The sequence below is a fragment of the Stegodyphus dumicola genome, chromosome 1 (assembly GCF_044657685.1).
Source record: "Stegodyphus dumicola isolate Sdum_Otavi_A_Nest chromosome 1, ASM4465768v1".
NCBI classification, from domain to species: Eukaryota; Metazoa; Arthropoda; class Arachnida; order Araneae; family Eresidae; genus Stegodyphus; species Stegodyphus dumicola.
The window spans coordinates 126618285-126642037 of NC_140768.1; the positions used below are offsets into that span (position 1 = coordinate 126618285).

Genomic DNA, 23753 nt, shown 5'->3' on the forward strand with positions numbered 1-23753 from the left:
GCCTTTATCCATTTTTTGCAGCAATTCCACTTTTTGTTTGACGGACATTGAAACATACTTTCGCTTTGTTGATCCTTTGGTAGCTCCAGCATCGGAAATTCTATTTGACATAATTGAAAGTTCAAGCTTACTTTTATAAAATTGTTCCAACGGTCTGCAAAAAATAATAAGCCGGATCCAAATCGAAGATTAAAGAACAATGCAATCTGCAACATTAACTGAAATAGATAATTAGATAATTTTAGCTTAACCTATACCGTCCGTTATACATTAAACGCGCATGTGTAAACGTATTATGCGCATGCGCAAAAGTATTACGAGCATGCGTGAACGCATTATGCATTGACGCATGCGCAGAAAGTTTGTACCTTTGAGGTCTGGTTTATGGATGTCCGGATTAACGACTTTTGACTGTATTTAATTAAATGCTACTTTATTATATACAAAACACATCATCACTCGCATACACACATATCACTACAACTAAGGGCATTCCAGTCTCAGTTCTGGCTTCCAATAACTTTGTGCACTAGGGATGTTTGATGCTGCGCCAGCTTTAATTTCGATCAAGATCCCGATAAACCACAGTAGTAATGTAAAAATAGCTCGTAAAAATGCAAAAAATCTTCCAAAAATCCCAATATAATGCAGGGAAAAGAACTAAGATAAAACATATGTGCATATCCAGGATATTTTATTTTCATCGTACTGGCAATCACATAAAATGTAGCATTTGTTGCTGACTAAGTCTGTTCAGCTATTGAGCATTGTGAATACGTTGAGAAACAAGCGAAGGGATGAAAAGCTCAAGTGCTGCTAGGGCGAAGTTAATTTTGGACATTCTTAAAGTTTTTATAAAGATCTTTCAGTTTGAAAATTATCTTCTTAAAATTTTCTCAGGATGCTATATTATTTTTTAGTTCTTGTTCTCGACTTTTAGTTTCTTGAAGGTGCGGACACCACATGGTGTATAATTTTCCTTTTACATTATTAGTTTTGTCACTTTGAGATTTTGTCGCAGTTTGAGAAATATTTATAGCATGAGGTTTTATATTCTTCATTGGATGGAATATTAGCTTTATTTCCAGGTCTCCAGGGGCAATTGATACTGTTGGCCACATGGGAACCAACACAGAGGACACATTTAGTGGCTATCTCTTTTTTGCCTTTAATCGGGCATTCATAAGACTCGAGTGAGTCGACATCTCACACATCTGGGTTGACTGAAGCATGGCTGTATCTTTGGCAGTTAAATCACTGAGTGGGGCCAGGCAGACCTGTATGCTACAACTGAGATCTTCATATCCAAAATGAAGTTGTCAACATTTAACAACAGGGATATTAAGATTTTCTGTTTCAGTTTGAATTTCATCAATTGGTATGTCTGCTTTAAGACCTTTAATTACTGTTCTAACATTTTTCTCCGAGTTAAGTAGATAAGTGTGAAAAGCTATCTTTTCTTTCACGAATTTGTTTTGAGCTTTTCGGAAGTTGTCTGATTTAAAATGTTGTACTTTTAAATTTTCCCCTTCAGTTTACTTTAGTAAGCTGCCAATATTTCATATGTTGGTGACGCTTTTTATACTTTTGAAATATTTTGCATGAGGTTGGAAATGGATTAAACTTTATTGTTATAATAAACTATGGGAAACAGCCTTTGACACAATGAAAGGCAGGTACTTATGCATTATTACAACCACTCTGTAGAAGATGTCAGATTTCAGAATGTCCCAAATGCTTGAAACCATGTGCATAACCATTCTTCAGGTCACAATAGCAGTCCTTCAATTAAGCAAAATTACCATTTTATTATGTATTCTTTTTGTCTTAGTTCTAAGAGTTTTTATAAAGAAATTGCATTTTTTGCCTTAAAATCAATTTCAAATTATGCGCTTTTGGTATTTGCCAGCAGTGGAAGAAATCACAGCAAAATTGCTAATGAAACAATGATAAGTGTTAGGTAGACAGCTGGTGCACCTTGCTGAGTTTGTGCAATTAGCTAATTTTTAAATAAAAAGAGATTGAAAGGAAGTGCGCAGGGCACAACAGAATAAAAAATGTCAGAAGGATTTTAAACAAAAAGTTTTATTTTGTAATATATCATATAATTCTTATTTAGTAACTAAATTTTCTAGTTTAAATCGATAAAGTATAAATAAGAATCAGTAACTTTTCATCAGAAAAAAAAATTGCTAGATTGCGCTAAATTTGCTGCATTAACACTTGTAAGTACTGAATGGCATTCTGGAATGGATAGTATTGCTATTTAGAGTGTGTGTGTAAGTGTGTGCGATTATGGCAAAGCCTCGAGGGCTATCTGCCTAAGGGAAGGGATGCCTTCGTGGAGGACTTTCTAAGGGAAACTGGCTCGTATACACGTTACACATGGGGAAAACCACGAAAACTCCCCTGCAGCCAGCCCGTTCGCGGAATTCGAACCTCGGACCGAACTACCAGTGTTCAGCGCCTTTACCACTCGGCCGCTGGTGGGCTGCTATTTAGACACAACTGTATTTAAAAAATAAAACCAAACTTGAAGCTTAGATTAAATGTTTTAATAAAATACACAAAAGATGATTCAATTCTAAAAACTGTGCTTACAGCATATTTACAAAGATACACTTAGAAAGTTGTTGCAAAGTACACATAAATACTGGAAGTACTTCATATATAACAAAAATATTATTCAATCTTATTGTCTTCTGTCTGAAAAACACATTTTGTTCAATATTAACATGGTTTGTTTTCCTTCTCTGAACTATTACCGATATCACATATAGGTTCAACTGTCTTTTTTTGTTGGTATTGAAGAATTAAGCTCATAGCAACTTCGGCATACTGCCATGTACTTATCAGTTCCTCCAATAATTTCAACCTGAAATGGCAATAAACACAGTTTAGTTAAAGGTTTAACTCCTGAATTCAAAGACAATTACAATTTTACTAGGTACATTTGTGTTATAAGCACCCACATAAAGGAAATGACTGAAGTTTTACATAAACCTATCCTACTATAGTCTTAATTTAAACTAGGCACTTCAAAGGTGTTTCCAGCCTCCCTCTCCTTCATTTGTGATTGTAACTCATGTCCCCATTACCACACAGCATTTATTTTCTCCATGTCATTTATGGATGTTGTTCAAGTCAGCCTTCAGTAGCATGCTTTGTCAGGTTTCTTCACATGCAGCTGAAAGTTGATTTAGATCAATAACATATGTTACAAACTTACTCATAATTCTGAAAACATAATTTATTTTGAATTTGTTCAAGAGTCAGCCTTCAGTAGCATGCTTTGTCAGGTTTCTTCACATGCAGCTGAAAGTTGATTTAGATCAATAACATATGTTACAAACTTACTCATAATTCTGAAAACATAATTCATTTTGAATTTGTTCCAAGGTTTTGTCTTGAATTATTGTTTAAAGTTATATTTGACTAACTAACAATGTTAGTTTTCCAAGTATTAATTAAACCCATATTCAATATGTAGAAATATATTAAGGAAATGCAAAAGCATATTAGTTTATAATTCTCTAAACGCTGTTAATTGATTCAGCTGTCGTTATTAAAACAATTAAAATCATATGGCAGCATTAACTCATGAAATTCATTGCAGGCCTTTTTTTGTATAGTGCTGCCCAATCCACTGAGCCATTTGACATATCAACTTACAAATGTTCTTATATGATGAAAAAAATAAGATTTTGGATTCATCCACTGAGCGACGCCCGAGATAACCACTGACCTGACTTTGTTGTAAAAGTCTTACACTGCTAATAGTCATCCTGGCAGAAGGGAATATTTCTTTTGTGTAAAAATATAAATATAAATACTACATGGGCATACAAGACCTGTGTATAAGCATAGGTATTGTAACGTCGTCAGCTATTTTGTCACAGGCTCCCACGAAGTCTGGGAAAAGGAGACTTCAAATGGGCGCCAGATGACCACCCTGATGACACTCACAAATTCTTGAGGTCGAACGTGACCCCCAACAAAGTGCGGAAAGCATATTGTTTTTACGAAAGGAGAAAACTTTCATACAAGTTCTCACGGGTTGTGGAGTGTCCATTGTGTGTATGCGATAGACTGTCGCCAACTGCCTGTTTCTCGAAATAATTTAGATAGACCTCCCAAAAAGACGTTCTGAATTTTCCCACGGAAAATTTCAGTTTCTCAGGCTGCCAAGACAGTATCTGAGAACAAATCATCGCCTGTTAACCAATGGAGAGATGCTCCGAAAAAGACGTTTAGCGAATCACTGCAGCAGACGCACAAGACACGCCCAGAACACCTGGACATAAAAACAGTGAGTGAAAATAATTAGAGAGTTTTTTTTTAGTCTGAAGAATACGCAGTCGTTGCGTAGAGAAGAGAGAGCCTTTCTCTTGTATTTTACGGCTCTTCCCGAGTCGCTAGTAAGCTTTAGAGAGCCCCTTTCTCTCTTGTGTATTTTACGGCTCGTCCCGAGTCGCTACTAAGCTCTGTCAAGAGCGGAAAAAGAAACCCTCAAAGAAGCGTAGCCAGACTTTTTCTCCGCTACCTCTGTTTGAACTCAAGTGATTATCGTTTCCTATTGGAAATGGACTACTTTGCTAAGCAAACTACTTTGTTATGATAAGCAGTTGAACTTACCTTAAAATTCAATTTGTGAAATTTAACACTTACCTTATTTTTAATTACGCTACCAATAATAATTGCTACAGCTAGAAGGTATGTGTTAATTGGTGGCAGCGGTGGGATTGTAAAAATCCAATAGACAAACAAAGACGTGATTGTTTTGGAGAACCGTCCCGGTTCTTATCTTCATTCAGAATCAGCCGATTCTAGCAGTGGAAAAGAATTCTTTCGCAGTAAAGATTGGAGAGTTTAACCAGCAGCTGAAAAAGGATCATCGATGAGAAGCGTTCCTGAAGAATCAACTACTACAAAGACTAGTTCCGGAAGTGCCTGGGAAAGAGTGTGAAGTAAAATTCTCCCTCGGGTGTAAAGACAAGACACAAGAAGTCCAGACAAGAGTGAAGTGTTGTGAATTCGCGTTTGGTGTTTACCACCCTCTGTGCAGTGAAAGTGCTTTTGGTGTTTAGTGAAAGAAGAATCGCCCAGTCGACTATTGTTCAATTAATTTCCTTCTTCGGTCATTGAATCGCGTGTGCAAATAGAAAAGAAAGGAAAGAAGAGCTGTTATTTTTTTGTCTGCAATGGGTAAGTTGATATGGCATTATCTTTTTAAAGAGGCATTTTAATGGAGTTTGTTTTTCGTGTATCGAAATTATATGTTTAAATGGTTACTCGTAAATGTTTTGTTTTTGATGAGTAGAGAATTTTATAATAGTATTTTCAACCTTTAGAAAGCACGCATCAGTTGTAAATTGAGTCAATAAGTATTGCTCTTTGTGACTAATATTCTTTTGCCAATAAGTATTTAGCAAATTTTTTTTATATACTTCATTAAGTATGGTTATGTGTTAAGCTGCAACAGATTATTTAAGAAATGCTTAATTTACTTTAATTTTTTTCCCTATGTTGCTAATGGTACGTATTTTATGTCATACATACCATAAATTGCATTGCTATGTTGTTTTACTGTAGTATTTCTGGATAGTGTGAAACTTTCAGAGTAGACAAACTGGTACCTTTAGTTTTATTTTATTGTATCATTTTAAAATTTTGTCACTGGCAAAATGTCATATCTTGGCAAGGGTAGAAAGCAAGACCTCATAAATCTGTCTGTAGAATTAGGTCTAGGAGTTCCCCCAAATGCAAAAATACAAGATCTTAAAAACCTCATTGTACAGAGCCCTCAGTATGACGAAAAATTCGTCGAGGCAACACTAGAGTCGATTATCGAAGCGTGAATCGAACAACATAGACTCGAAGAAGCCGAAGAGCGTAAACTTGAAAGGGAAAGGGAGAGAGAATTTGAATTAGAACGTCTAAGGTTGACAAACGCCAATAATGGCAGAGAAAATTCTCAAAATAATATTCCGAGATCTATGAGAGATTTGCAAAATTTAATGCAGAGATATAATCCCGAATCATCGGATATTTCGCTTTACTTAGCGATGTTTGAGCGTCAGGCTCGCAAAGCGAAGGTAGAGGAAGGAGACTGGGTGTCACATTTGATGGCTCTATTGCCAATGGACATTGTGTCTGTTATTCTACGAGAGCCGGAACAGGAGCTAGATAATTACTCTTACGTAAAGAAAATTCTTTTGCAGCGGTTTAAGTTGAACCCAGAGGCGTTCCGCGTCAAATTTGTTCAACACCAGCGTCGTGCGGGTAGTTTATATAAAGACTTTGCCTTTGAGTTAAAAAACTATCTAGATGAATGGTTAAACGGAGTAGACGTGCGAGATTTCGATGCGCTAAAAGACTTAATGTTGACAGATCAAATTAAACGTCGAGTAAACAGCGAAATTCGCGAACACTTCGTGGATGAGTGGCCGAGTATAATATCTTCTGCCGAACTAGTGAAGAAATTAGATGAATATGAAGCAGTACGAAAGTCCGTAAAAAAACCAACAGGTTTTACTAAAAATACCGAACAGGATTCAAATATTAAAGAAGAATTTTCAGATCGAGTACGTCGCCATGATAATGTTTCAAAAGAAAAAACTGCGGAGAAATGGAAGTGAAGTGTTTTCGAAAAACGGAGAATACCTAGATGTTATGAATGTAATTCAGATAGTCATCTCCAACCTCAGTGTCCTCGGTTAAAAAGACAAGAGGCCGCTGAAGTTGTAAACAAACTAGGCACTTCAGAATCTCCAGATACATGGCTAGCTCCCTATATGAGTATAGCGAGAGTAAATAATCGAGAAAGGCCTGTACTCCGAGATACTGGCTCCACTATCGATCTGATCGGATGGGACCAAGTAACACATCAGATGCTTCTAGGAGAGACAGTGTGGGTTAAGCAGCCGCTAGATTTACATCCCTGGTGTTTACCCTTGGCTCGAAGTGAATTAGAGGGAGAGGACTTTGGGAAAGTCATTACTAAAGCCGCAGTGATTAACTCCGACCTGAATCAAGAATATTATCTGCTGGGAAATCGAACAGCCCGATTGATAGAACAGAATAAAATGCAGTTCCATAAAATCAATGCTGTTATGACTCGCAGTCAAACGAAAGCTTGCAGCAGGAAAGAAAATTCCCCTAGCCAAAGTCCAGAGAACAAAGAAGTTGAGCGCCCCGTGGGGCGAATGAATGATGAGGAGGAGGGTGAAATTTTCCCCGTCCAGTCAGCTAACGTCCGAGGCAAAGAAAGGGTGAAGTGTCCTCACCGTTCGGAGAACAGGTCAAGAAATGGACAAATCAAGATAACAAAAGCGGTCATTAACCCACGAAGTGCATGGACTTCTTTAGATTTACGAAGAAAGTGAAACATTTCTAAGAAAAAAAACGCTGGTCCGTGAGGACGAATTTTTGTCTGGAATCCCGGAAGAAAGAACTCGAAAAGAAAGAAGTGCAGGAAGACCCCCGGAGCGTTTCCATTCACGATGTGCTGTTCGGAAATCTGAAACTGAACATCGAAATCGAACAGATCACTGGCAAAGTAGTTTTCAAGATAGAAACACAAAATATTTAGCCGTAAGTGGGAAAACCCACAGACATAATGAAAGCTCATGGGTGCGAAAACGAACCAAATAAATTGAGATTTTATCTGAATTAGGTACCAATAGGAGCCGACAACTTGTTTTGAGTACAATATTTTTTTGTTTATTGTAGTACTTTGTATTTGTATATTGAGTGTTGATCCTTTTAGAATTACTTAGGATTTATTGTGTTCCTTAGCTTTATAGTACAGTTGCAGCCTTGCAATTTTGAGGTAGTTTACCGCCCAGGCAAATTGAATAAAAATGCTGATGGGCTGAGTCGTTTCGAATCGGGCGAAACATAGAGTGTAAAGAGGTGATCATGCCAGTTTCTTATCTGAATAAGTATTTTGTATACAGTAAAAGTGTAATATAAGAATATATCATCAGTTATTTTGTCCCTTTGTTAAGAATATTTGTGATGTGTATGTGTATATATATATATGTGTGTGTGATTCTGATTTTAAATATTCCATTAATTCTCGCCTCTAAAGTTAATGCCTTATTGACTTATATGTGAACTTTTCAATAGTGACATTACTAGTACTATTATTAACCAATGTAGCTGTGTTCCTGTAAAGGTGTGTTTGAAAGTGTTATCGAAAGAACAGTTTATTTCGTGTCATTTTTTAAATTAGTGAAATGATGAGGAGAACTTTCCTCTTCGTTTCAACTCGAGAAAAGTTCTTCCGAAGGGGGAAGGAATCTATAGCTGTAACGTCGTCAGCTATTTTCCCACGGGCTCCCATGAAGTCTGGGAAAAGGAGACTTCAAATGGGCGCCAGATGACCATCCTGATGACACTTACAAATTCTTGAGGTCGAACGTGACCCTCAACAAAGTGCGGAAAGCATATTGTTTTTACGAAAGGAGAAAACTTTCATACAAGTTCTCACGGGTTGTGGAGTGTCCATTGTGTGTATGCGATAGACTGTCGCCAACTGCCTGTTTCTCGAAATAATTTAGATAGACCTCCCAAAAAGACGTTCTGAATTTTCCCACGGAAAATTTCAGTTTCTCAGGCTGCCAAGACAGTATCTGAGAACAAATCATCGCCTGTTAACCAATGGAGAGATGCTCCGAAAAAGACGTTTAGCGAATCACTGCAGCAGATGCACAAGACACGCCCAGAAAACCTGGACATAAAAACAGTGAGTGAAAATAATTAGAGAGTTTTTTTTTAGTCTGAAGAATACGCAGTCGTTGCGTAGAGAAGAGAGAGCCTTTCTCTTGTATTTTACGGCTCTTCCCGAGTCGCTAGTAAGCTTTAGAGAGCCCCTTTCTCTCTTGTGTATTTTACGGCTCGTCCCGAGTCGCTACTAAGCTCTGTCAAGAGCGGAAAAAGAAACCCTCAAAGAAGCGTAGCCGGACTTTTTCTCCGCTACCTCTGTTTGAACTCAAGTGATTATCGTTTCCTATTGGAAATGGACTACTTTGCTAAGCAAACTACTTTGTTATGATAAGCAGTTGAACTTACCTTAAAATTCAATTTGTGAAATTTAACACTTACCTTATTTTTAATTACGCTACCAATAATAATTGCTACAGCTAAAATCGCTACAGTATGTTAATTACAAACATTGTCTTGTAGAAGTTACATGTGATAGTTACATAAAATCATGACAGTTATCTATACATTTAAACATTATCTGAATTCATATTTACAATACTTTTACTGAGATAATCAAAGTAAACTTGTAATTCATTTACACATTGACTGGATTTTCAATGTCATTTTAAACTGCTTTACAATATTATTTTTATATACAAACTAGATAGTAATATGCTTACATTACAATAGTTTTTCTCTTACAGTCATGTTACTATTCTACGGGGTGAGCTATTTTTCTAGTGTTGATTTTCAGTTGTTGTAGTATTTTGAATTGCTATTAAAATTATACTGCGAAGGTACAATTCTCAAGGGAGGGGCAGAATTTCTTAGTACCTTCCTGAGCATAGCCTGATCACCTCCTCTACTTTAATTTTTGTCTGCTTGTTGGATTGAGTTATTTGACATATCAACTTATAAATGTTCTTATATGATGAAAAAAATAAGATTTGGATTCATCTTTGTTCCCTTTGAGAATTAGCTGATGATGATACCTTACAATTAATTTCAAATAGCTGTATAATTCAGCATTCTGCTGTGTAATATTGATTTAGTACATAATTGAAACATGCTAAACGATAATGAAGTGTGGGGGGGGACTCAAGCATTTCCAAAAGCTGTTGTTACAAGTCAAACTGGGTAACAGAAAATAACCTTGAAGTTCCTATTTTAAAGTAATAGACTATAACATCTAAGAAAAAATAACCATCAGTAAACAAAAGTTTTACACATTTTTAACTGAAACCTACACCATATAAGGGGTAGAAATTCTTCCACTCAAAAGTAAATAAATTGGAATGCTTTTAGAAATGAGAGCGGAAAACCATAGAACCCATTTCCGATATGAATGCCTTTTTTCTCCTGCAGGTTTTAACGTTGCATCTCCAAATGCTTTCAGTGCATTTTGCGAAGCTGATTTTGATTTAGCTGTATTTTGTAAATATTTTTACACATTCCACCATAAAGTAAAATACTTACTTAAAAAAAATTATATGGTTCAGCATCACTCTGATTTGCATCTAGTAAAATTTATGTAGAACAATGCATAGAAAAACGAAGCTAATTTTTCAGCCGTACCCACTGCTTCAGTTTCAAATTTTATTAAATCGATCGTATAATAATTTCTAATCTACACGGATGGAAAAAAATTTCCTAAAACCAAGAAAGACTTGTGTTAGATAAACAAAATTTGGTAGGCGTGTTTATACACCTGAAAGATGACATCAATTCAAATTTCGTGCTTAAGTGTGGCACTAGTAACGCCACTCAGAACTTGCAAATCAGGTTTGCTTTAAATGCGTGCTGTAAAGTTCATGAGTGTTATTTATCTTTGAAATATGATGGATTGAGTTGATGTTAGCTAAGAATGCCTTTAAGAAGAAGAAGCCATTATCAACAGCTCAACCAGTTTGAATGAGGTCGTGTAATAGTAATAGGGCTATGAGAAGGAGGATTTTCTTTCCATGATATTGCAGGAAGACTTGGCCGGAATGAATCCACTCTGCATGATTGTTGGAAACACCTGGGGGCAAATGATGGAACAGCTTCAAGAAGACCAGGTTCAGGGCGGCCACATGGAACTACTGAGAGGGAAGACCGGTGTATGGCGCACTGTACTGCGTTAGCAGCAGAAATTCGAGCTGCACTTGGTACCACAGTGATATAACGAACTGTTACAAATCGGTTACTTCAAGGACAGCTCTGAGCCAGGCGCTCTGTAGAATGCATTCCACTGACTCCATTGCTGTTTGCGACTCCAGTGGTGTCAAACCAAAGCTCATTGGAGGACAGAGTGGAGCTCTATTGTGTTTTATGATGAAAGCAGATTCTGCCTTGGTGCCAGTGATAGCCATATGTTGGTCAGAAAGAGGACAGGGGAATGCCTGCAACCAAACTGTCTGTGGCTAGACACACTGGACCTACACCTGGAGTCATGGTCTGGGGAGCAATTTCTTATGACAGCAGGAGTACTCTCATGGTTATCTTAAACACACTGATTGCAAATGTGTATGTCAGTCTGGTAATTCAACCTGAAGTGCTGCTATTTACGAACAGCATGCAAGGGGAAGTTTTCCAACAGGATAACATAACATAACATAACAATAGGGCGCTTCCTTCTTATGAAAAGAAGGAAAGGAGTTTAGGCAAAATTGCCCATTACTCTTCCGCCATTTGATCATTTAAATTAAGGGATTTAAATGGTAACTCCCGTAAAAGGTAAATAATAAACTGAAACAAGATCTCAAACTGACACCAAATCTATAGTATCAGCAAAAGATCCCATCTCTAAGTTCAAGGTGTCGGCTGGATCGTAAAAACTTCCCTATTGGATGGAAAACTGATTCAATCCCTCCCAAACCACCAAACGCAAATTCTTGACCAAACAAGAGTGCGATGGAGAGTCAAATAAATAAATAAATAAATAAGGAGGGCAGAGGTGCATTCTCAAGCCAAATGGCCAGGTAGTGTATAAAGATTTGATATCATTATATTCCAAAACACAGCTATGAGAGGGAAATCCCTGCATAGTTTCTTTTCAAAAAAAAAAAAGGAACTCATAGGGCATCTCAATGCTTGTTTCTTGTGGTTTCATATTCACCTTACCTGTAGGTGTTTAGTATACATCAGAAACCCTATTATGCCAGAGAGCCCTTTGTATAAAAGGGCTTGATCAAAGGTAATATAGGGAAACCCAAGGAATTTGTTTCTAGGGACAGAGAACACCGGACATCGTCCCAGAAAGTGAAAAGGTGTTTCCTCTTCTTCTCCACAAGCTGGGCAGAGAGGAGATTCGACAAGACCACATTTGTGGAGATGCTTAGCTAGATAAGCATGTCCAGTAACAATTTGAATTACCTGGCATAAGTTAGTTCTACTGAGGTGTATGAGTTTACCTGAAAAGTTAAGTGTACTGAGCACCAATTTAGAATGAGCACAGTCTGGAAGTTTAGACCATATATCATCATGTTTGTTCTTTATCCAGCTTCTTACTTCTTTTTTAACCGTTTGATATGAAACTGGGTAAAATGGTTCTGGGCCAGACATGGGTAGTTGCGAAGCATCTTTAGCTACTTTATCAGCTAGTTCATTTCCAGCAAAATCACAATGACCTGGGACCCAGACTAAACTAATGGTATTATGGGCCTGAGCCAGAGAATTGAGATCTTGAGTACAGTTCAAAACACAGTTTTGTAACTTGACACGATTAGCCAGGGCAAGGATGGCTGATTGGCTGTCAGAGAGAATATATATATACTTATCAACTGTATTTTTAGGTAAGAGCTCCCTGGCGACCATATTGATCGCCAGAACCTCGGCTTGGAAAACAGTTGTAAATTTACCAAGGTATAGATGAAATCTTCTTCAGATCCCTTGGTCCTAATAATAGCTCCAGCTCCAGTGAAGTTGGATTTTGATCCATCTGTGTAACATTCAATTGAGCCTGTTGGAATTAGGTCAATTAGAGATTCTATCTCATTCCTTTTTGGTATATGAGTTGAGAATAGTTTATCTGGAACTATTGTTTTAGTAATTGCATCTTTGGGCATATAGATTATAGGGATCTCATTGCCCAAGTCCAGACATATGTCAATGTGGCTTTTCAGGTGGCTTTTATGACCAAAACCTGTCCTTTGGCACCATGTGCCATTTTTATTCAATCTATACATGGCTTTAATTGCTTCTCCGCCAAGAATAATTTCAAGGGTGGAATTTGCAGTAATAATTCTAATGCAGCAGTAGGGGTACTACTTAAAGCCCCACTAATGCTTAGGCAAGCAAGTCTTTGCACCTTTTGTAAAATGTTTAAATACGTGCTTTTGTTAATAACATTAATCCAGACCACGCATCCGTAAGAAAGCATTGGCCGGACAATGGCAGTATAAATCCATAGAGTAGATTTTGGGTTAAGGCCCCATTGTTTACCAACGATTCGCCTACAAAGTACTAGAACATTTGTGGCCGTTTGTGCCTTTTCTTTTATATGGGTGATCCATGTAAGTTTACTATCCAGGTAACATCCTAGGTATTTAACGCATTCCTTACGCCTAATAATCTGGTGACCCAGATATAAATCTGCCAGTTTCCATTTCCTTCTCCACATGAAAACTATGACCTCAGATTTTTCAGCAGAGAAAGAAAGGCCATTTGTATCACCCCAGTGTGAAACTTTATTTAAGATCTGCTGAGCTTGATTATGTAGGGTTCCGATATCGAAACCCTGTAATAACACAATAAGGTCATCTGCATAAGCCTGTGACATGCCAGGTTCCTCCCGTAGAAGTACTAAGAGTGAGTCGAAAACCAGGTTCCACAGGAACAGAGAAAGAATACCAGCCTGCGGACACCCTTTAGTAATATCTCTCTTTACTTCATAGTCAGCGAGACTAACACAGATATTCCTGTTTTTAATCATGAAGATGACCCATCTAGTTATCATAGGGTGAATATGACTTCCAGTAAAGGCCTTATGTATTTTCTCAAAACCGATGTTATCAAAGGCTCCTACAATATCCAGTAAAATTTCAATGGCAAAGTGTCCGTCTATAATTGTTTTTTCTATTCTCCACACCAGTTGGTGTAAGGCCGACTCAGTGGAAAAGCCAGGCCTAAAACCGTGTTGGTCTAAGCCAAAGGTATGTTTCAGATCAGACTGGAGGTGCCAGAAAATCAATCGCTCCAACAGCTTAAGCTGGAAGGATGTTAGCGTGATCATTCTAAAAGAGTTTGGTTTCTCATATGTATCTTTTCCTGGTTTAGGAAGAAACACACTTCGTGAAGTTCTCCAAACCTTAGGAACATATCCTAAAATCAAACTGGACCTGAATACGTCCACGAGAATGTGACCAAAAATATCCCAGCCTTTCTGAAGCAGAATTGGGTAAATGCCATCATTCCCTGGAGATTTAAAGGGAAGAAATACATCAAGGGCCGCTTTAGCCTTTTCAAAATTCACAATTGTCTTAGCAAAATCCAGATCTAATGGATTATGAAATAGTTCCAATGGATTTTCCTGGGGGTCAGAGGTGACACTTCTGTCCCCCAGATGAAAATTCAACATGGTCGAAAGTGTATCCAAAGGTATTAAGGTAAAGGTAAAGGTTTATAGTATAACTGCCATCAGGTCGCATAACCGATGAGAGTTGAGACTCCTGAGATCTTTTAAGAATCTTATGTACTCTGGCAGTCTCATGGTAGGACAGAATATCTGTGCAGAACGATCTCCATGAGTTGTATTTAGTTTTCCTGATTTCCCTTTTAAATTTCCTTTGTAGAATTTTGAAGTTAGACCAGTTAACTTCAGATTTATTTCTGACAGCTTTCCTGTGCGCTCTCCGAACCTCTAGGCGGAGGCTTTCAAGCTCCTTGGTCCACCAAACTCTCTTGCTAGGAGAGTACTTCCTTCGTTTGAGAGGGCATGATGCATGATAAGATTCAATAATGATATTTGTCAAATTGTTTGCTTGAATATCAAGCTCCTCGACTGTACAATTATTGTCTAAAACCTGAAGGTTAATGACATTAGAACCAGGAAATCCTTATAAAGGTCCCAATTTGTGTTTTTAATGTTTCTGAAATATTCAGCTGGAATTTCATCTCTAATACAAAATTGTATAAGGCGATGGTCAGAAAGTGAGGGATTGTCACTTACATGCCAATTCTCAATAAGGTTATAAATATCAGAAGAAGTTAATGTAAGGTCAATGACTTCTTCTCTTCTTCTGTTAACAAAGGTGGGGCGATTTCTCCTATTTACCCAAGTTAGGTTGGTATTCATTATAAATTCCATGAGTTTTTCTCCTCTAGGATTAGTATCAGAACTGCCCCATGACAGGTGGTGAGCGTTAACATCACCACCAATAACCATAGGAATATTGTTTATTTCACAGAAGCTCACAAGATCTATAAATTCTTGAGGAATGTTAAGGTCATAAGCCATGTAAACCGAGCAAAAACAAATGTTTCCTCTCAGTGAACTGTTTATGTCCTTAATTACAATAGCAGTTAAGTCCTCTGATGTAAATTGGGATAATTTCATAGCCTTTATATTTTTAGAAATGTAAATGCTAGTTCTAGGTCTTTTATCAGGTCCCTCTGTCGAAAAGAAGTGCGCGTTCATGGGCCTACCAAGGATTTTACCCTTGTACACCCAAGGTTCTTGAATTAAGGCAACAAAAGTGTCTTGCTTACCTAATTGAGCAGCTAAATTGTATGAAGCTGCTCTGCTATGTTGCAGGTTTAACTGACTAACCTTAACCATTAAAACAGGTTAAATGAAAGAAAAGAACTTACCCTGAAGGATTTTAGGAGAGACTTAGTTAAAAGCCGCATCCTTAGCATACTACTTCAAAGGAAGTAGTGACAAGGGAGACCTATTCAGATGTCTTCTCCAGAGCCTCCAAAGAAAGCTCTGGTTCCGACTCCTTTTCAGTCTCCCTTTCTTCCGTCAACTGTTTCTTTGGAGGATCCCTGGGCGAAGGAATTGATTTCTCCTGTTGCCTTGGTTCCTTCAACTGTACACAGCCACGGGCACCACAAGAAAGTTTGAAATTCTGGGCCTCCAGATAATCCATAAGTTCATGTTCTACTCCCAGCACCAAGGTATTACCTCCATCTCCAGGGATAACTGCCTTGATGGCGATCTTCTTAACATCAAGGCCCTTGTTACAGGCATCAAGGAGCTTGATGTTATCTTTTGGTGACCTGTTTCCAGGAAACCAAGCGAAAAACCTCTTCATGGGGGGTCTGTCTCCGGGAGCCATGGCATGATAACCTGGATGGTTTTCTTCAGGGCCGGGTAGATCATTAATTAAAGTCTTCAGGACGTCCACAGTCTCCTGGTCCTCACTTTCCAACAGGATAATGCTCACCCTCATACTGCTGTTATAACGCAACATGCTCTACAGTGTCGACATGTTACTTTGGCCTGCAAGATCACCAAATCTGTCTCCAATTAAGCGTGCATGGGATATCATTGGATGACAACTCCAGCATCATCCACAGCCAGCACTGACCATCCCAGGATTGACAGAACAAGTACAACAAACATGGAACTCCATACTACAAAGTGACATTCGGCACCTGTATGACACAAATTCTGGAGGTTACACCAGCTATTAACGTAACAGCATTTCACATTTGAAATGCATTTTCTTGAGCTTAAATTAACCTATGATCTTGAAAGTTCATTCAATTAAACATGTTAACTAGACAAATGCATTGTCCAAATTTCAATACAATAATTTTTCAATGTTGGGATTTATTTTTTCCCGTCGGTGTATTTTCCTTGCTCGACACGACAGTTGCTCAGACCAGAAGCAGTGATAACCCCTAGCTTTTACAGAAAAGGACTAGGTATGAAGAAAAATTATAATTCTCTCTAAGATGATCATGCATAGATAACGGTGGTGGCCCTCTTACAGAGGTGAAATTCAGTGCTAATGTACAATCCCAGAAATACTGGTCTCTTTCAGAAGTGGTCAAGACAGGGCTTATTGTATTCTGAATATGAAAATAAATGTTCACATTTTTGGAGGTTTCCTATAACAGTACAAAAATGCATTAACTGTTTAGGAAATTGGACTGGATTTTCTCTCTACCTAGAAAGTGCCAACAGCAGTGAAATTGACTGCTCAGCGAATTAAATGTATATATCAAAATGCAAATGCTTTTCATTGCATTTAAGAATATTAATTACAGTTGTTTAAGAACTTAAAGAACAACAGATTACTTTTATAAAAAATAGATATTTTAGTATAAATTTCATCTTACCCTTAATAAAATGCATTTTGTAGCTTTTTGCAATTTTTACACAACGCAACGTTTTCGATACTGGGAAGTGAATTTTCCACACATACAATATGAACATTTTTTACACACATCACTGGTTTTGTTGTTACAAAGTTTAATCTAGCATTGATGTCTTTTCTTCAAGAGTCTACTGCTAGAGTTGGAAATTTCCTGGGGCAATCTTGTCCTTTTTGTTCTGTTTAAATGATGCTCTCTTAACTCCTCTGCTAATTGAAATAGTAAGCTGTGCCTTGTAATATTTTTATCACTCAATTTATGCTAGACAATGTAGGCATCCGTTTCTGCTAAATCCAGCATATTATAGAAAACATGCACAGGCCATCTATGTAAAGCAGTCCCAAACAGTATGTCATCTGGTCAAGGATATCAACTCCACATGTGGTTTTGTTGAAGAATTCTACTGTTTCTGAAAGTTTCTTTTTACTTTGTGAGTCTGCATTTACACTTACATGCAAGGTACTTAGTAGTAAGACATTCCCTTTTTCCCTGATAGATCCACAGTGTAGTTTCACCATTCGTTAGCAAAACTGTTTCAAATAGCAGGGTTTTGGATTTTCTTACTTCATACGGAATTTCTTTTTAATGTTTTCTTACTGTGCCCACAAAATTTGTGTTTTTCATTATAAGTCTTTTAGCTAACGATAGTCAAGAAATATAATTGTCTGCAGTCAGATTTCTACCTGAATTCAGATAATGGCTTAGAAGATGCATTACTACATTTTTAGGAAAACTTTCAGTTTCACTTCTCGATGTATCTTTTCCAAGATAAAGAAAAGCATTGCACATAAATTTGAGTCTACATTGACCAGCATCCAAAATTCGATAATGAATTTTTCTGGTTTATTCGGCATATGCTGTATAAACTTACATTGGCTTTCAATAGAAATAACTGTTCATCCACAATTAGATTTTATGGCTTAAACAGAAAATCGTGCAGTTCTATATAAATGTTTTCCAAATTTCTGAAAAAGTGCAAAACATCACTTTCTAAGCGCTGAGTCCTAGTTGACTTCAAGTCAAATCTTAGATATTTCATATCTCGAAAACGATTGAGAGACAATGTTTCTCGAAAAAAAGAAAGACCCAATGTATTATTCCACAAAAATCATCATCCATATCTTTGCAACCATATTTTCCTCTTGCATAAATAATACAATAAAAGCATCAAACTCTTCTAAAGATATTGTCCAAATTTCTTCATTGATCAAAACTGCCTCAGCTTCCGTGCACTTTTTAATATGGCATAACATCAATCCATCCATAAACAACCTCCAAGCACTTGACACATTGTCCCTGAAATTTCTTTTTGCATAAGATGTTGAACCCAGCAATTCTTTCAGCACATTTCGAGTTCCATATTTCCCAGCTGTAGTTTGTGAATTAGATGTCGCAGTTCACGAAGAAAGGTGTTTGTTGAGCAGAAAAGAAGTATATTCTGTTGTAAATAATCATTGAATGAAAGGAATGTGTACGTCAAATGTTTTTCGAAGAAAACTTGTTTTCTGAGCAAGATAACAAGATAAATCTACCCAGCATTACTGGCAGTCGATATGACTGCTTGTGGCACTTTTAGGTATAACTAATAATATCTTCGTTAATTTTAATTTTATTCAATTCATATTTAGAACAAACAATTTTTCAAGGTTTTTTTCTATGAAAATAAAACAATCTGTGACTTCTTAAGGTGAAGGGTTTTTTAGGAATCCAAGGTGAAATGACAAAAGCAGTCAAAATGACTGCTCTGGCGCTTCTAGTGTTAAATTATATTTATCATATTTGTTGATAAATAAAAAATTCACAATTTGTGCTTATTATAGAAACAAACCAAAAATGTGATTTCTCACAAATGAGTTTCAATAAGGGATATGGTTTACCCTGACATACGCAATGTCACACACCTACAAGGCATGGAATCAATGAGGGATTGGGCTAATCTCTCCCACCCCTGTACAAAGGAGCTTTAAAAGCACTGAATTGTTTCTGGGGATTGATAAGTGACTAGCAATCCTTTTATCTAGAATGTCCCAAACATATCCTATTGGGGTCATATCTAATGAACATGCTAGCCAATCCATTCGAAGGATTCCTTCGTCAAAAAGGGAATTATCCACTAGATAAGCATGATGTGGCCTGACGTTATCATCCATAAGAATGAATTCATACACGACTGCTGCAGCATAAAGACCACAACAGGACCTGAGGATCTTATCCCTATATCGCTGAGCCGTTAGTGCTCTATTCCTGATAATGTGCAGGTCGGTGCAGCCATTGATAGTAATATCAGCCCAGACCATCACTCTATCTCTGCCAAATTGGACGCTTTCATCCACAAATGTGGGAGTATTCTATGTATCAGGTTCTCTTCAGATGAGAATCTGCCTATTGTCAGATTGTACACCAAAGCGGGGCTCGTTCATGAAGAGTACATTGCTCCCCTCATCTCATCCCCATCGAAGATGCTCCTGTACCCACCCCTTCTGCAAGCAGCATGGTGGTCCTATGTAAATGAAACAGAAACCGTAGGTTTGCGGGCATACAAATCCACACGTCTGAGTCTGTTTTCAACAGTTTGAGTCAAAACTCTGGTACCAGTAGCCTTCTAGAGATGCTGTTGTAAGAAAGTGGTGCTCATAGTGTCGTTTCTTCTGGTCATTAGTATTAAATACCAATCCTCATTTTGTGCTGTTGCAGGCTTACGATCTTGTCCCACTCATCGGCGAACATTTCCAGTTTCCAAAAATCAGTTCCATAGTCTGAAAATGACACTTTGCTAGATTGGATGGTATCTGACCTGCCTCTAAACGACCAATGGACCTCCAGGTGACTGATTCAGCAAAATCGTCTTGCTGTAACATTGTATTCACAGTTACAAAACATTAAACGCATGCTGATTGTATTTAATCTCCTACAGAAGGAATGATGAGATCGCTTTTTACACCTTATCTAAAATGCGTAATTTTTACAGACAAAATTTCCATATTCCCAACTTTGTAAATGTTAAAATTCACAGTTAGAAAACATTAAACGCACGCTGATTGTATTTAATCTCCTACAGAAGGAATGATGAGATCGCTTTTTACACCTTATCTAAAATGCATAATTTTTACAGACAAAATTTCCATATTCCCAACTTTGTAAATGTTAAAATTTTCCTCTTTAACATTTTTGATTTCACTTTTGTTGAAAAAGTTGTTGATTGTATGGTTATTTAATACCAAACTCACAATATCCCCTGTTTTGAGCAGTGTACATTGAAGAAGGGGGTCACTGAATTGTTTTGAGGAAAAATTGTGTCAGATGTAAGAAACATACCTGTGTTTCAGATCCAATTCTCTTCGTGAACGATGCATCTTGGAAACATAACATGCAAACTGCTGTCAGCTTGATGACACTTTCTGCTAATGGGATCAAATCAATAATATCACCAAAACCCTGAAGGAGAATGAAGTAATTAATTCATGCAGATGGAAAACTGAAATATGTAGCTGAACTTGTGAAAATATGTTTCTTGGAATTATACTGATGTGTAATTAGGGAAACATGTTGGAGAATAAAAAGAGAAAGTTAAAACTGAGTTAAAAAAAAAAGATAGACTTTGTTTCCACATTAAAGTCTTGCTATGGTCGGCTTTGTCAATCGGAATCCAGATAAAAGGACTGTAAAAGTCAAATTATTCACTCGGATGGAGATATAGCAACCCTACACAAAACAACAACCAGCTGATGAAGCCCTGAAACCTTGACAATGAAGGGCACATAGGGCTATTGGGAATTTGGGAAAATTCCTGAGGTGCCAGTGGCTGTAGGTCTGTCTCATCACAAAAGATCACAGCACTTTTATGCAAATCGGTAAGTGTTTGCTAAGACAAAAGCCATCACAAGGGTGCTCTGACATAAAAGTGCCAGCTCCTCGACAAGAGGCGTTTTCTCCAAGTTATCTTTATGATGGGATTTTACAAATAAAGATTTTTTAATATAAAGGTAAAAGCACCTTGACAAAAGTTATATTTGTCAAGTTATAAACTGAACATTATAATGGTACCTTTACATTGGTATAAGCACCTTTATGACAGGGCATCCTTGGCTGAGGCTCACTTGTATAAAAGTGCTGGCACATTTAGGATGGTGATTTTGCCAAAACAAACTATCATAAAGTTACGATACTTATGGATTTAGCTTTCTCTAGGTTAATTGAACTTCATAAGGGTGCAGGTACGATTATGCATGTCAGTGACTATTTGCTGAAGGAAAGAATTTTTATATGGGTGTCCCAGCCTCTTGATGAAAGCTGCATTCCTCATAATGTAAACTGAACTTGTGCCAGGCATGCATTATATCTTGATAAGCAATAGCAAACTTGTAAAACATGCTAGCACATTTGGCCAAGTTGGCAACTATTCACCCTAAACCTTCACATAAGAACTGAAATTCTTAAGAATGCTAGCACCTTTATTGAAGTCTAGGACTATTGATTTAGATCTTCATGTGGGTATTCCAGCAACTTGAAGAAGGCTGCATTCTTCAAGGCATAAAAAGAATTTTATAAGGGTGTCAGGCTCTCCTTATATCAATGAATTACTAAAGATGCTGGCACATTTTTGCAGTGGCAGGTGCCCACCATTCGATTAAAAAATTATTATTTTGTAGTCAGTCACTTAGATCTTCATGAGAGTATCCTAGCATATTGACAAAGGCTGTATTTTTCATGATATATAATGATCTCATAAATGCACAACACACCTTTGTGTCTTAATCCCACAGCATCCTTTTACATCTGTGAAAAATGGTTAACTTGCATAAAGGTGCTAAAACATTTATGCAAGTTAGCCATGCTTATCAGATCACCCTGATCCAGCCAGCTGATAATGTTTTAGCATGGTTTTTAAGTGTATAAAAACTATTTCATTTTATTTTAGTTGGAAAACATGGGATTATTATGTTAGGCTTCATGTCGACATATATGGTTTCTTATTGAACAGGATTAAGGAGCTGGTAGAGGTATTTCTTGTAACCTTTTAATTATTTTTTACTTTCCTTTTGGAAATTACATCACTCGTTTTGAAAGCAAATTTAATGCAATATTTGTAACTCTCCAAAAACTTACTCTATTATGCTGCTTATAAAAAAGCAAGTTTTTTCTTATTAGGGTCTTCTTTTCTAGCATTATCTTGAAATCAAAATTGTTCGGATTTGTGTAAACAGGAGTCTAGAAAAATACAAAATGCTTTCAGTGGGTTTCATCCCGATCATTTCAAAGCATTATTAAATCAACAGACTGGTTATGAAAAAGCTGATTTCCTCACCAACAACAAAGTGACACACTCTCTTACAGCAACTTAATAAAAGCACTAAATTTTACCTTCTAAATCTCCTCACAGATTTAACTTGCGTACAGGCAAAAGTCTTTAATCCGGACTCGTCGGGACTTAATCTCCTCACAGATTTAACTTGCGTACAGGCAAAAGTCTTTAATCCGGACTCGTCGGGAGTCCGGCGATTCCGGATTATAGATCATCAATTTAAATCTGGTAAGATGGCATGCAGAAATTATAAAATTAAAAATCTGAAGCCATAATTTATGAAATAAAGAGCAATTATGATTTAAAGGGTATCAAAATTTACAAAAAAAGCTTAATATTGGATATATATAATATCCATTTTTTGCAGCAATTCCACTTCTTGTTTGATGGACATCGAAACATGCTTTCGTTTTGTAGATCCTTTGGACTCTCCAGAATCAGAAATTCTTTTTGACATAATCGAAATTTCAAGCTTACGTTTATAAAATTGCTCTAACAGTCTGCAAGAAATAATAAGCCAAATCCAATTAGAAGATTAAGGAACAACGCAATCTGCAACATTAACTGAAATAGATAATTAGATAATTTTAGCTTAGCTTATACCGTCTATTATACATTAAATGCGCATGCATAAACGTATTACGCGCATGCGTGAATGTATTATGCATTTACGCATGAACAGAAAGTTTGTAGCTTTGAGGTCCGGATTATAGATCATTCCGGATTAAAAACTTTTGACTGTATTTTTTAATGCAGTCATTACAAGCATGCAGCTTAGAGATTTCTGACATTGTTTATACAAATCCAGTCTGTAATACTGGATTACAAAGTCATGCCACAGTTGTAAAATTCAGAGTTTTGGCAGAAGTCGCTGAACACTGGTAGTTCGGTCCAAGGTTCGAATCCCGCGAACGGGCTGGCTGCATGGGTGTTTTCGTGGTTTTCCCCATGTGTAACGTGTATACGAGCCAGTTTCCCTAAGAAAGTCTTCCACGAAGGCATCCCTCCCCTTAAGCAGATAGCCCTAGTGTGCTTTGCCATAATTAAATACACACACACACACACAGAGAGTTTTGGCACGGCGTGTTACCTTCAAGAATATAAACTGGTTGATTCTGCTTCCTTTTTTTTTTTTTTTTTCTGTTCTAGATGATCAGTAATAGCTGATCATTTAAACAGGGAATATATGAGAATTTCATCATTCATTGAAACTGCACTAACTTTATCGCTCTGGCCCCATTTTGAAGCAGAGTACACTATATCGATGCATCTCCCATCCTTCTTTCCCTAACACCAAATCACTCAAGAGGGTTTGTAACTCGCTATTATCCATGCCACACAGGCATTATACACTTACAGACATCCATGCATTCTGAAATTCAAGTTCAGGCCTAACAATATGGTAACCAGTATAGTTAATCATTGCACCAATCAGAGC

The 23753-nt window shown here is 37.1% G+C and overlaps 1 protein-coding gene across 4 annotated transcripts in view; it reads right to left on the reverse strand.

Moving 5' to 3' along the window:
- Window positions 1–2540: 2540 nt before the first annotated feature.
- Window positions 2541–23753, reverse strand: part of LOC146999233 (thymidine kinase, cytosolic-like) — a 46095-nt gene continuing 24882 nt past the window's right edge. For 3 of the 4 annotated variants that reach the window (XM_085820225.1, XM_085820243.1, XM_085820235.1), the window contains 2 exons: window positions 20329–20448; window positions 2541–2875 (listed from right to left, as the gene is read on the reverse strand). In XM_085820225.1, the coding sequence (XP_085676351.1) occupies window positions 2783–2875; window positions 20329–20448 (213 nt within the window). In that variant the 3' untranslated portion in view covers window positions 2541–2782. The remainder of the gene's footprint in view (window positions 2876–20328; window positions 20449–23753) is intronic. The other variant, XM_085820230.1, reaches the window with a different exon arrangement.